Genomic DNA, 15,279 nt, shown 5'->3' with positions numbered 1-15,279 from the left:
CGTTCACTCTGCTGCCATATCAAAGAATTCCAGTGGCCATCCACTTCAATTTCACACCCCATTGCCACAATGGCATGTCTGCCATTAGCCTCATGTACTGGCAAGTTAAAGCAACCCACAAATTGGATGAAAAACATCTTATATTCACTCTCAGCATTCTCTAACCAGAAAGCATCAATAACAACCTCCAATTTCCATTAACCTCCTCCCCTGGTCCCTCTCTCTCTGCCTCCCTTCCTCCAGCTCCTCATCCCCTTTTCTTCCTTCCTTCTCCAATCAGAGAGCTATCCTTTGTAGGCTTCTGCCTTCTTCCCCTATCATTTCTCATCTTATTTTTCTTCTGTCCTCTTACTTCTATCCACCTATTATCTATTAGCCTTTGTTCTTGCCCCTTCACCACCCTCTCCCCACCTTTTTATTCAGGCATCTGAGAAAGGGCTCAGGTCTGAAATGTTGGCGGCCTTTTACCTTCCATGGACTTTTACTACCTGACCTGATGAGTTTCTTCAGTACTTTTGTTTACTGATACATGCTTGAGTAAGTCTAATTAAGAGGGCATTACAGAATAGATCTTGTATCAATACTAAGTGCACCGTACAAATACAACTGCTAACCCACACGAATGGTGGAGTATCAGCTCTCAGCAATAACACCAAAGCTTTAGAGGAAAAGAAAGATCAAAATGATTGAATAATGACCAACTATCTCCTACCACTCATCTTGTGCCCCGACCTTATTTACTGATGAAGTGGTCTTCAGAGGTTGGATGTGTCTATTAATGCAACAGACTTGAGTCAAATACAATTAGCCGGCACCCTGCTATTTCCCCTTTTCATGTAACATTATTGTTGTTGATAACAAACTTTTAAACCTCTTTATAATTATTCTCATTTCTATCTTTTTCAGGGTGAGCCAGGTCCTGCTGGCCCTCCTGGATCTGTTGGGTCTCAGGGTCCTCCTGTAAGTAACCGTTATCCACAGTTTAGCAGAATGGTGGTACTTTGAGCTAAAGACCATGAAAAATAATTTATGACTGTAGATAAATTTTGTTTCAATTCAAAAGTTTTCCCATCATGGAAGCTTCTTTACATGTCTGATATTGAAATATCTAGCATTGTCTCAAAGAAAATGTTAGTGGTACTCATTAAAGTTCAGAATAGTAATCAATTATATTAACATCAAAGCGGAGACCCAGAGACTGCTTAAAGAGAGAGTAATTGAACCTAGTAAGAGTCCGTGGTGGGCCCAAGTGGTAGTCATGAAAAATCACACTGAGACGACTGGCTATTGACTACAGCCCATTTGAATGCATTAAAATTTAATTTATATATTTTGCAATCAATAGTTTAAAGAATTAAATGTAATGTTATGGTAATTATTCTTGGCCTAATAGGCAAATGAGCAATTTATGAAGAAAATATTAACTTTATATATTGCAAAAAAATAAAGTTGTAGCAGCTGTGTAGCGGGCTGAGCAGGGACTCAGCGTGGTAATGCGAACCGCCACCATCAGCGCAGTGCACGGATTTACCTAAGGGCTGGCATGCTAACGGTACTGAGTGCTGAGGGACGGCACGTTGATCAGCTGGGTCCCCTGCTGAAAGGCACAGGATGTTAACAAGTCTCAATTTAAACTAGCAGCTGTCCCTTAACAAGGTCCCACCTTGTCCCGTGGAGCCTGGGACAGGCAGGGAATAAAAGCCACTTGTAAAGCTTCAATAAACCAGTCTTGAGTTGACTACTCTGGCATGTATTTCTATTTCTTTAGTAGCTCTACCATAGTAGCCGCTACAATTGGTGACCCCAAACTGCAAGATTCAAGTGAAACTTGAATCTTCAGTCATAATAGATGCAACTACAGCAGCAGCGGCAGCCGCCACCACAGCGCAGTTAACACAGTTGATCTTCATTTGCCTCCTTTCTGGACACATCAACCTCGGGCTTATTCAGGCTGAAACCCAGTTTTGTCTTTGGGGCATAACAGCAGAGGACACAAAGGTTTGGCATGTCATAGGTATGTTGGACACTGCTACTGCATCTCGAGTGAGTGAATTTATTGCCAATCCTTCAGCGGAGAACCAGTATACCAGGTTCTGCCAGTTTCTTCTGGATACATTGGAATTGACAAGGCGTGAGTGTGGCATGTGGCCTTTGAACATTGAAGGCCTGGGTGGCAGGAATCCAACGGACCTAATGAATGAGATGCTGGCATTGGCAGATGGTCATTTTTATTGCCTGCTTTTTGAAACCTTATTCCTAACAAAGCTGCCATTTGCGTCACCATACCCATTGCTAACGTGGATTTCTGCCGTCCCCATGACATAGTATGGGAGGCTGACAGGCTCTATCATACTCCTACACAAGAATCTGCTCAAATACAGCCTGTTTTGGCAGCAGATACATCTCCCAAGTCCTATGAGCCTCCTGTATCTGCAGTCCAATCAAAGAAGGAGGAACATGCTGACGTACATCAAGAGTGGTGTTTTTACCATCGCCGTTAGGGGAACAATGCCCATAAATGTGTCCAACCATGTACCTATCACAGGAAAAAGACAGGAAATGAAAGAGCCGGCTGCCAGTAGTGGCCTCGGCAGCTGGCGCAAATATAGGCCTATTGTATCTTCAAGATGACGCGGGTAAGCACAATTTCTTGTAGACCCAGTTGCTGAGCTTAGTTTACTCCCACTGACCTATTTTGAAAGGATGCATAAACAACAACACCTGGCTCTTCGAGTGGTGAATGGAACTACCATTCCCAGTTTGGCATGTGACGGATCACAATTGGAATAGGTAGGACCACATTCCATTGGAATTCCATCTTAGCTTCTGTTGCTCAACCTATTTTGGGTCAAACAGAGGAAATTGGTTCATTGCCATCACCTTTCAGACATACCCACTGGAATGCAGCAAAGGGAGAGTTTCCCAGCTTGGGGTGCATATGCTGCACAAGGATGGCTATGCTGCCCTGCTCAATTAATTTCCCTGTATTCTCACTCCTAATTTCATTGCCTCAAAAACAGCCCATGGTTTGTAACATTGCAAAGACATTTCAGCCCCACCGATTCATGTCAGGGCTCATCGTCTTCCATCTGATAAACTGCTGCAAGCAAAGGCAGAGTTGACAGCAATGGAAGAGCTGGGTATCATTCGACACTCCAACATCACCATTTCACATAGTACCCAATAAGACAGGTGGATAGAGACCCTACGGCAATTACCGTAGGCTTAATGATGTCACTCCACCCAACAGGTACCCAATTCCTTAAATACAAGATTTCACCACCCATCTACATCATTGCCACATATTCTCCAAGGTTGATCTGGTAAAGGGATATCATCAGATACTGATTCATGAGAATGACATTCCCAAAACAGCAATTATTACCCTGTTCTGACATTTTGAATTTCGTAGAATGCCGTTTGGATTAAAGAACGCCACACAAACTTTCCAGTGGCTTATGGATGCTCTAGGCAGGGATTTGGACTTTGCATACATTTACTTGGTCGAAATGAGCAAGATCACTGCCTGCATTTGCACCGCCTTTTCCAACAGCTCCAAGACTTTGGTCTAACAATCATCCCTGACAATGTCAATTTGGCAGATCAACCATGGAGTTCTTAGGGCACAAAATCACAGCAGACGGTATATTCCCATTATCAAACAAGGTAGACGCCATCCGTAGCTTTTCCAAGCCTACCACCATCAAAGTTCTACAGAAGTTTTTGGGAATGATAAACTTTTATCACAGGTTTATTCCCAGAGCTGCTGACATCCTGTGACCGCTGTTTAACATCATCTCCACCAAACAGAAGAACATTATCTGGACCTTGGAAGCAGAGGTCACATTTATGTCCGCCAAAGAAGCATTGGCCAAAGCAGCAATTCTTGCACATCCCAAACCTGAAGCTACTTTGATGCTTAGCATCGACGCCTCAGGTACAGCTGTGGGTACAGTTCTTGAACAGTGCATCAATGGCCATTATCAACCCCTTGCCTTCTTCAGTCACCATTTAAGACCAGCAGAAGTAAAATATAGCACCTTTGATCGGGAACTGTTGGCATTATATCTAGCCACACGGCACTTCCGTTATATCCTGCAAGGTTGACATTTCGCTGCATTAACAGACAATAAACCACTCATTTTTTACCTTTAGCAAAATGACAGATCCATGGTCGGCAAGACAGCAACGCCATTTGTCCTACATTTCAGAATTCACTACGGACGCACGCCACCTTTCAGGAAAAGACAATCTAGTCACGGATATGCTGTCTAGACCAAGTGTGTACCATATTCAAAGTGGAATCAACATTGCTGAACTGATTGTGGCACAGGCCACGGATCCTGATATACAGGCATACAGTACAGCCATTACTGGACTGGACATTCAGCAGGTGGCACCACAGCACGGTGGACCAGAACTCCTTTGTGACATATCATTAGGCTATCCTAGACCATTGGTCCCATTGTCATGGAGGCGATGTCTTTTTGACAATATTCACAGTTTGTCACATCCATCCATCAGGACATCAGTCAAAATCATGCCAAATAAGTACATATGGCATGGACTGAAGAAAGACATTGCTTAATGGGCTCGAACGTGCATCTCCTGCCAGTCTGCAAAGGTTCAGCACCACACCAAGGCACCCCTTCAGCCTTACCCGACAGTATGCAGGAGGTTCGAGCATGTACATGTGGATCTGGTCAGACTATTACCAGTGTGTCACAGGGCATGAATTATATTCTAACAGTGGTAGACTGCTTCACGCGCTGGCCAGAGGTCATCCCATTACAAGCCAGTGATACTGAAACATGTGCTAGAGCATTCATCCTGAATTGGATTGCTGGATTTGGTGTGCCTACGCACATAACTTCAGACCACGGGCCACATTTCACTTCGGCATCATAGTCTACCTTTGCACGTTTTTGTGCTACACAGCTACACCACACCACAGCATACCATCCGCAGTCCAATGGCCTGGTGGAGCGTTTCCACCGACAGCTTAAATCTGTGTTAAGGCCCAACACACCGGCCTCAACTGGGTCGATGAGCTACCATGAGTTCTGCTGGGGGTACACACGGCTCCAAAAGAAAACTTGTCTGCATCATCTGCAGAGTTGGTGTATGGTGCAGCCCTTATGGTTCCGGAAGATGTTCATTTCGCAGCCAACTCTAACCTAGATGTCGTTCATGACTGCACAGTGGAATTGCTATCAGCAAGCAGATTTCTACCAACTGGCATGGCAACCCTAGACAACAAGTGCCCCCATCACTCCTGAATGCTGACTTCATATTCGTTTGTAGCAGGTCCCGGGGCTCCGTTACAAAAACCATACAAAAGACCATTCCACGTCATTAAGAGAGACGGATTCTTGTATACCTTGGACATTGGGGGACATTCACAACTATTCAGCATAGACAGACTTAAGCCTGCCCATACAGACCCTACTACACGCATTCAGTGCCCTCAGCCCAGAAGATGTGTGTGACTGGCATTTTAATTTATGGTGATGATTCAGGGGGGGTTGATGTAGCGGCTGTGTAGCGGGCCAACAAGGCACTCAGCGTGGTAATGCGAACTGCCACTGTCAGTGCAGTGCACAGACTTACCTAAGGGCTGGCAGGCTAGCGGTACTGAGTGGCGAGGGACAGCACGTTGATCTGCTGGGTCCCCTGATGAAATACATGGGACGTTAACAAGTTTCCATTTAAACCAGCAGCTGTCCCTTAACATGGTCCCACCTTTTTTCTGTGGAGTCCGGGACAGGCAGGGAATAAAAGCCACTTGTAAAGCTTCAATAAACCAGTCTTGAGTTAACTACTCTGGCATGTGTTTGTATTTCTTTAGCAGCTCTACCATAGTAGCCGCTACAAAGTGAACCTTAACTGTGAACATTTCTCTTTTTGATGAATTTTGACTTTATATAATCATCTGGTACAGTGTGCAGAGGAATATCAGGCAGCAGGATTCAGCACCTGGATGGGATCTACCTAATATTCTGTCCTTTAAATTCACAATTGATCAAAAATTAAACCAGCTTTATTGTTAAAGTGACAGGTATTTTCAACAACTGGAAGTCCAACAAAAGCAAACATTTCCCACCTGGCCCCACTGTTTGTAAGTTTGACCAGATATGTCTGTGCCAAGTGTCTTGAATCTTCTCGACACTTATTCCTTGTATGATCATCTTAAGTTCCACTTAAGTGATCTGTGGAAGAAACACCAGCACAAAGGAGTACAAGGAAGAGTGGGTCAATCATAGATTTTAAATATATTTCAAATCAATAGCATTTGCTAGATGAGATTTATGATTGGAAATGTGACAAATTAGAGCTGAATTATTAATTTAGGTTTAGATTGAATATGACTAATATTCCATTCAATGCTAATTTTAAAATATGCAATATAATTTCTTCCAGGGGAGAAGAGGAGACGTTGGTCCAAGAGGCTTTAACGGATTTCCTGGAGCTCCTGTGAGTATACACTTAGCAAAACACTGTGGTGTATTTTGCTATTGAAATTTTTTGAAGTTATTTTTATCATTAATCTATTGGCATGCGACGGATCTATATTTTACATTGGTTATTATCTCTCATTATCAATACTCTGGAATAATCTGGACAGCAACTTCTGGAGCTGTTTGGAAACCAGACTATAGAAATCCAGAAGTTCCTTAACACATTATTCTAGAGGAGTACATGGTCAAAGATGTGAAATTGATGGAAAATAATCATCCTGGTGTATTTAGATGAGTAAATTCTTGAAAGGCATTATCAATCATTACCAGTGTAATTGCTCTATTTAGCAAAGAAAAACTAGTTTTGTGGGATTACTTTCTTTCAGGTATCAATTACTTTTACTGAATAAAGTAAAAATACTGGAGGCATATAGAAGGTCAAGCAGCATCAAGCCAAAAAGCAATCGAATTGTGTTTCAGGCCAAAGACCCTTCTATTTATTTATTTATTCACCCTTTTTTAACCGCAAGGCGTGCACCTCGGGCGCACGTGGTGATGTCACTGCTGCCCTTAAAGGGACGTGTGTGAAGTTTGAATAAACGGTTTATTAAAATCTCGAACGTAGTCATGGTGTGTTTCAATCTGTGTAGCAGTTGCTACATTGGTGATCCCAGAGAGTCCAGATAGTTTTCTGACATCCCAATATGGATTCTGCAGCATTCAACGCGGTCGCGGTGAAACTCACCCACCCCCTTCTGGACGCATCGCCCACGCACTTGGATCAGGCAGGTGGAAGCGCAGTTTCTCCTCTGACTCATCATATCAGACGCCATGATGTTCTACCACATCGTGAGCATGCTCGATGAAGAAACCGTGGCCAGGGTGGACGACCTCATCCATGATCCACAGGAGGAAGGTAAATACCTTGCTCTCAGAAGCCTCCTCTTCGGCACCTTCGGCTTCTCCCCGCAGCAACTTACATCCAGGCTCCTACAACTGGATGGTTTGGGTGACAGAACCCCATCTGCCCTCATGGATGAAGTGCTGGCACTAGCAGACCTTGTTTCCTTTTCAAACAGATTTTCCTCGAACAGATGCCTGAGGACATCCAACTCCTGTTGGCAGATGAGGATTTCTCAGATCTGCACTGAGTCACAGCCCACGCAAACCTCTAGCGGACCAAGCGAAAAAACGAGGCTGCTCTCAGCCAGGTCGCCCACCCAGGGCTCAATTGGCTGCAAGCGCCCCCCAAGCACAAGCCGGAAGAGCACCACCCCACCTGGTGTTTCTACCATCAATGCTGGGGGCCTCAAGCCCGCAAGTGCAGGCAACCCTGTACCTACCAGGAAAATGACCTGGCCAGCTGCCATTAATGGCTGTGATGGCTGGCCAGGTCTCCTTCATGTGACCAATAAGTTCAGTGGCCGACGTTTTCAGGTAGACACCAGAGCCAAACTGAGCGTGCTCCCCCCGACCGCCCTCGAGACCCACACCCGTGCACGGAGACCATCCCTATAGGCAGCCAACAGATCCTCCATCAAGACCTTCAGCACACGCAGCGCACAGATCCAGATCAGCAAGGAGAAATTCCGCTGGAAGCTTGTACTGGCCTCTGTGGGCACAGCGCTATTCAGAGCTGATTTCCTCCATGCACACAGTCTATTGGTGGACATCAAAGTCAAGCGGTTGGTAAATGCCTGCACCTTCCAATCTGTCAGCCTCGACGCCACAGACACGTACAGCCATCAGCGCCCCCGAGGATGAGTTTTCTCACATGCTCGACAACCCCTACATCCTGCAGCCGCAGTTTATTTGTGCCATGTGGAGTCTGCCACCACATTTTGACCCAGACCCCCTCCCATCACAAAGCCAGGCAATTGTCCCCCGAGAAGCTGCAACTGACAAAGGAAAAGTTCTCTCGACTGCAGTAGCTGGGCATCATCCGCAGATCAGATAGCCCTTGGGCCTTCCCCCTCCACATGGTCCACAAGGCTTCTGGGGGTTGGCACCCATGCGGGGACTATCGTCGCCTCAATGATGCGGCCATGCTGAAACAATACCCGATCCTGCACATACAGGACTTTACGGCCAACTTGCATGGCGCCGGGGTTTTCTTGACCTGGTACAGGGCGACCACCAGATCCTGATCCACCCTGGCGACATCAGCAACACCGCGATCGCCACCCTGATCAGCCTCTTCAAGTTCCTGTGGATGCCCTTCAGCCTCAAAAACGCGGCCCAGACATTCCAATGCCTGGTGGACATGGTGGGCAGAGATGTAGACTGCATGTTTATCTATCTTGATGACATCCTCATCGCCAGTCAGGACCAAGATGAACACAAGGTCCATCTCTGAGTGCTATTCACCTGCCTGGCAGAGATCGGCCTCACGGTCAACGTGGCCAAGTGCCAGTTCGGCAAACAGTCCCTGCAGTTCCTGGGCCATACCATCTCCATGGACAGAGCTGCCCCGACATCCGAGAAGATCGCAGTTCCTGAAGCCCGACACCCTCAAAGGTCTACAAAAATTTGCTAGCATGGTCAACTTTTACCACCACCGGTTCATCCCGGGGTCAGCTCACATCATGCAGCCATCGTTCACACTGATTGCCGCCAAGAACAAAACCTTGAAATGGACAGAAGAGGCCAAAAACGCTTTCATTGTGATGAAGGATGACCTGGTGACCGCCACCCAACTCTCACTGGATGTGTCAGCCACAGCCGTCGGCAGCATCCTGGAGCAATCAGTCAACGGCCAGTGGCGCCCGCTTGCCTTCTTCACCAGGCACCTCCGCCACCCAGAACTGAAATACAGCGCCTTTGACAGGGAACTCCTGGCCCTGTTCCTGGCCATCAGACACTTACGGTACTTCCTGGAGGGCAGGCCATTCACTGTGTTCACCAACCACAAACTGCTCACTTAGGCCCTTACAATGTCAAAGGATCCCTGATTGGTGCGCCAGAAATGGCATCTGTCCTACGTATTGGAGTTCAACACCGACATCCAACACCAAGAGAGTATGGACAATGTAGTGGCAGACGCGCTCTCAAAGCCCACCATCCACAGCCGCTCCCCCGGCCTGGACTACACATAGCTAGTGCAGGTGCAGAAGGAGGATGCAGACTCACAAGCTTTCCACACCGCCATCACGGGCTTCCAGCTCCAGGACCTCAAACTGCCGGATAGCCCCAACATGCTGCTATACGATGTCTCCACCAGCTCACCATGCCCAATAGTCCCACGCAATGGAGGCCGCAGGCCTTCAGTATGGTCCACGATTTGTCCCGCCCCTCAGTCAAGACCTCGGTTCGCATGGTGGTGATATGGTTTGTGTGGCACGGCCTCAAGAAGCAGGTAGCCCAGATGGCGAGAAACTGCATGCAGTGTCGGCTCTCCAAGGTCCAGCGCCATGTAAAGGCCTCGGTACAGCAGTTGACTCCACGGCCAAGAGGTTCGAACACATACACATTGACATCGTGGGCCCCCTGCCGATGTCCAGGGATTCCCACTATTTGTTGACAGTGTTCGACTGCATGACGAGATGGCCAGAAGCCATCCCACTGAGGGACACGGCAGCCGAGACCTGTGCCAGAAACCTACTCGCCCACTGGATCGCCAGGTTCTGGGTCCTCGCGCCCATGACGAGCGACAGGGATGCCCAGTTCACATCCACTCTCTAGTCACAGCTGGCAAACCTCTTGGGGATCAAGCTCCACCACACCACTGCATACCATCCCCAATGCTTCCACCAGCACCTAAAGTCGGCCCTCATGGCTCACCTCACCGGTCCCAGCTGGACGGACGAATTGCCCTGGGTCCTGCTCAGCACCAGAACGGCTCTGAAAGAACACCTACAGGTATCATCTGTGAAGTTGGTCTACGGCACGCTGCTGTCACTGCCCGGGGAGTTCTTCAGCCTGAGCTTCAGCTCTGCGACCGAGAGTCAGACCTTGCTGGCAGAATTACGGGGTAAGTTCGCCTCACTAGCACCCCCACCAACGACCCACCATGGCATCCTCTGTTCCCAAGGAGCTGGCCACAGCTGATTTCATTTTCGTCTGGCGAGGTCCACACTCCGCACCCCTGCAGCGCCTCTACGAAGGCCCCTACAAAGTCCTGTAACGCTCAGGACATCGGGGGCAAGGGGGAATTATTCACAGTCGACCGACTCAAGGTGGCACACCTGGACCTTAGCCAGCCAGTAGTGACAGCCCAAGCAAAACGACAAGTTCAGCTGCCCAGGCGGCAAGACGTGTAAGCTGGTTCTGGGAGGGGGTTGTGTGGCAGTGCACACATCGCCACATCCTCGTGGCGAACTGGCCCTGCTTGTACCGCCGCGACGGCAGGGCAGCCATGAGAAGATGGCACCATTGGGGGACCTCTGTGCTGCGTGTGTTAGAGCAAGGCGCATGCCTCGTGTGAGCGTGGTGACGTCAACGCCTCCCTTTAAGGGACATGCGCAAAGTTTGAATAAACAATTCGTTGAAACTTTCAACGTGGTCGTGGTGTGTTTCAATCTGTGTAGCAGTCACTACAGTGGCACAGTTAGCTTAAGGGCATCACGTCTAGCATCGGATGTCAGAGTCAGTATAGTGGTTAGCACAAAGCAATTACAGTTTTAATGACTGAGTTTGAATTCAGCATTGCCTGTAAGGAGTTTGTACATTCTCCCTGTGACTGCGTGAGGTTTCATCTGGGTGCTCCTCCCATCCTCTATAAACAGAGGTTGAAGGTTAAATAAAGTATTTGGGGGGCATAGGAGGGCCTGTTACCATGCCATTTCTCTTTTTTTTATATTTTCTGGTCACTTCATTTTCTGATAGGCTCACAGATTCTTGGGGTCCTCTGAAGAGCCCTGGACTGTATCATGTGCATAAGTATCCATTCAAGAATCAGTAAAAATGCTTTGTTCAGCTGCCAGCTTCATTTTTTGGCAGAGATTTATGCTTCAAGATAGGTTAGAATTGTGGATAGATTTCTGTTGAGATAATTCCAAAGAAGTTGAAGAAGGGCAATGACCTCTTTAGAAATTAAATAACCAAATGGGAAAATTACACCATTAAATACCATACATTTTAGTGTATGTTGAGCTTCAGATAAGTCGGGATCCCTTTTCCAGCCTCATTTTCCATGAGTTTAACATATATCGGGAATATAAGTCGACCTGGCAATTTTGTCCAAGGAACAGGCTGGAGTCCTGGCCTCCCAGCAACAACCCAAACTTTGTTACAACACCCCAATCACCAAGTAACAAAGCTCTAAATTAAGCAAGCAACTGATTACAATAACATTAAAAAAATAACCTTTGCTTCTGGCAGGAAGGTGCTGCAGCCAGAGTTGGCAACAGCGACTCCATTCTCAACGTCGATGCCGTCCGCTTCGTAGAAGTCACCTCGCTGCCCAAGTGTGCTCGGTGAAGCTTGGTGGTGGGGGTGGGTGGGTGGGGACTGGTTCCCAGGCAGAAGTGGCGACCTTGTCCTCCCAGGCAGAAGTGGAGACCTTGTCCTCCAGGAGCAGGGACCTCGGGCCCTACAACTGTAAAATTTCTGGGTTGGTTATGGCAGTGGCGGGGAGCAGCGGCGCCCATGGTGGGGAGGTGTTTCAAGGGTCCTCTTATATGCCAAATCTACATCGAGTGGTTTCTTGAGTAGAATTTAAGATCTAATTTTTATATCTGGCGTATGTTAACCCCTGATTTTTGAGTAGTATTTGAGGGTTTCAAGGGTCAACATATGCTGAAATATATATGCAAATGTAGTAGTATGGGTGGGTTAGTCCTAAAAAGGCAAACACTGGCATATATTTATCAGGGAACAGCTTTCGGAAACATAGAAGCTATTTTAAGCTTGTGCAGATGGCTGGTTAGATCACAATTGGAATGCTATGCACAGTTCTGGTTTCCACATTATCAAAAGGATATAGAAGGGTCAGAGAAGGTAAAAACAAGATTATTGGAATGATACCAGAATTGACTGGTCATATCTATTAGAAAAGACCGGTGGACATTCAACTGCAAAAGGGAAGGTTTATGAATACGATTGAGGGGCTCACACACACAATTCAAGCCATTCTCATAAAATGGTAATCTGTAATCAGAAATTCCAAGAGAAACCGTTTTGTTCTTCAGAGCTTGATTAGTATGTAGAAACTACTGTCACATAAGGGAGTTAGAATGAATAGCAGAGAAGTTTTTAGCAGGAAACTAGATAAATAGCTGTGAGATTGCCTGTGTGGAGCTTTCCAGTGTTGGGATTATAATGTTGTATTGATAAACTATAATACAGGTAATGTATGGAATAGAGTAGGATATCAAGTTAGATTTTTTGTTGAAGATTATTAAGGGATAAAGCATTCACTCTTTCTCTGAATGATTGGCACTGCCACCTCATTGCCTAACAATAGAGAAATTTAAGTTTCCTATCAGAGTAACAGGGCCATTTTATGTTGCATATTTCTAATGATCTGGCTGTCTATCACCTGTCACCTATATCCCTGCTCGGTGGGACTAAACCAGCTTCAAATAGCGGCAGCATTTGTACTTGCTCTCTAAGATTCAAACATACAAGACAACGTGTGTGTGTTTTGCACCATTCATTATCAGTGGATTTCAAAATATTTATGTGTACATAATCTCTGTTCCGGGTCATCCAGACTGACCCTGACATCCCCCTTTCTACCCAGATGCAAGCAACTTTGTTAATTCAGTATGTACTGTCTCCACTTAAAATGTGACCTTGATAAAAGATATTGGTGTGTCTATATTTTCTTCATAGGTAAGTTAAATCCGCGTAAGAAAAACTAGTTTTCCGTCGGTTCTCCACCCTGTTTTGGCTCAAGATTATACATTGATGACTTCTTGTTGACATTCCTCAAACAGCATGTATTTCGGTCAAAAATGCATTTAAAATCTTACCTTGGTGCTGTCTCGCCCCAATAATCTAGGTATATCAAGTTCCTTATTGCATCCAAAAATTTCAGGGTATACTCCATGTACGAATCAAACTGTTAATCACCGCAGTGAGCACCGGACCCGTGTTCCTGGTACAGGTGTCAAAGCCTGAAGGAGGAAGGACACTAACTTCCACACCCATGTCGACTAGAAATTTGTGCTAGGAGAGTTCGTAGTTCGTCCCACTGACACAGTGGCCAGCTGCAGTAGCCATTATCACAGAGTCATGCTTGCCTGGGGGGAACCTTGTTTCTGGTACTTGTGGAGCCTGGGCCTTTGGATGTGATGCAGCACTAATTTCTGTGGGCCTTGCACCTTGCTGTTTCGTGCACTTCAGAATATCTGCATGGGTGGCCTCTGTTCCAGGGGTATCAAAGTCCTCATCAGCCAACATGAGGCAGATATCTTCTGTCATATGCTCTAAAAATGCAAGGACTATAGCCATCTGCCAGGGCCATCATGTCATTCATTAACTCCAAAGGGCACAGTCCCGCAGGCCATCGATGCAGGAGCCATGCAGCTCGCTCACTTCATGAGAGGCCATAAGTCTGAAGAAGAAGGGTTTTTATGGCTTCATAGTTGCCAAGAGCGAGTGGGTCCAGAAGAAAATCCATTATTTGACCGGCCATTTCCTAGTCGAGGGTACTTACCACGTGATAGTTTTTATCTTGTGAATGTGAACTGCGTCTCAGCCTGCCTGAACCAAACTTCAAGTTGAGTGTTCAAAAGACAGGCAGTTTGAGGGAAAACATTGTGTTGTCCATGTTGGATCCAAAATCTGTTTTGGCCCGTCAGGGTCACCAATATAATAACAGTGTTGCCATGCAAAATGAAGAATGAGAAAATGATCAGATGTAGTCGAGTTAAAGTTCAGTAAAAGTTGTTTACTCAAACAGTCACATACAACTTTTTAAAACCCCGCACGTTCCAAATTATGTCATTACATTGTGACGTCTTAACGTCACTCAGAACCTCTTGAGCCAGTTTGATTAAGCCTCCGGTGAGCTGCTACAGTACAAAATCTAAAAAAAAAGAATATTGCACTCTATGCTAATCAACATTAAAAACAATTCAATCTATGGAATCTAAATAATTTTAAAAGAAATCTCTCGGCTTAACACACCACTTGTGAATTTGCAGGGTTTATTAACTGCATCCAGTGCTCCCATTGTGGTCTCCTCTACATTGGAGAGACTGGACGCAGACTGGGAGATCCCTTTGTTAAGCCCCTCGGCTTTGTTTGCTGCAATAGCATGGATCTCCCAGTGGCCTCCCATTTCAATTCCCCATCCCATTCCTTTGCTGACGTGTCTGCCCATGATCTCATGCACTGCTAAACTGAGACCACCCACAAATTGGAGCAATAACACCTCATATTCCATCTGGGTAATCTCCAACCGGTTGGCATTAACATCAATTTCTCCAGTCTCTATTAGCCACCCCCCCATCCCAGTCTCTCCCTTTTCCCTATTCCTATTTCTCCTTTCATCTTGCTCAGTCTCTCTTTTGCTTTCCTTCCTGCCTTTTTTACTCTAGTTCTGCATTCACAGAATCACTCCCACCCCAATCAATTCTCACTTTCTCTCTCCTGTTCTCCTATCCTTGTCCAATTATTACCTTTTACCTGCTGGCCTGTGCTCCTCCCCCAGCCTTTTTACTCAGGTGCCTGCCTGCTGTTGCTCAGGCCCAAATCATTGATTATATATCTTTACTTCCTTTGGATGCTGCAAGACCAGCTGAGTTCCTCCAGTATCTTGTGTTTATTTAACCTATTCTCATCTTTTTCCTGGACTCATCATAATTAATTATTGCATGGAATGTGTTCTTCTTGTATCTTTATGTAATTAATTACCAAGTGAATTGGACTTCAG

The 15,279-nt window shown here is 46.2% G+C and overlaps 1 protein-coding gene across 4 annotated transcripts in view; it reads left to right on the top strand.

The window, feature by feature from the left end:
- The window catches only part of LOC138761854 (collagen alpha-1(III) chain-like), a 163,743-nt gene that overhangs the window by 113,029 nt on the left and 35,435 nt on the right, over positions 1 to 15,279 (top strand). For all 4 annotated transcript variants that reach the window (XM_069934732.1, XM_069934730.1, XM_069934733.1 and 1 more), the window contains 2 exons: positions 907 to 960; positions 6,421 to 6,474. In XM_069934732.1, the coding sequence (XP_069790833.1) occupies positions 907 to 960; positions 6,421 to 6,474 (108 nt within the window). The remainder of the gene's footprint in view (positions 1 to 906; positions 961 to 6,420; positions 6,475 to 15,279) is intronic.

This window comes from Narcine bancroftii, chromosome 4 (assembly GCF_036971445.1).
Source record: "Narcine bancroftii isolate sNarBan1 chromosome 4, sNarBan1.hap1, whole genome shotgun sequence".
NCBI classification, from domain to species: domain Eukaryota; kingdom Metazoa; phylum Chordata; class Chondrichthyes; order Torpediniformes; family Narcinidae; genus Narcine; species Narcine bancroftii.
This window is presented reverse-complemented; position numbering and strand designations above follow the sequence as displayed.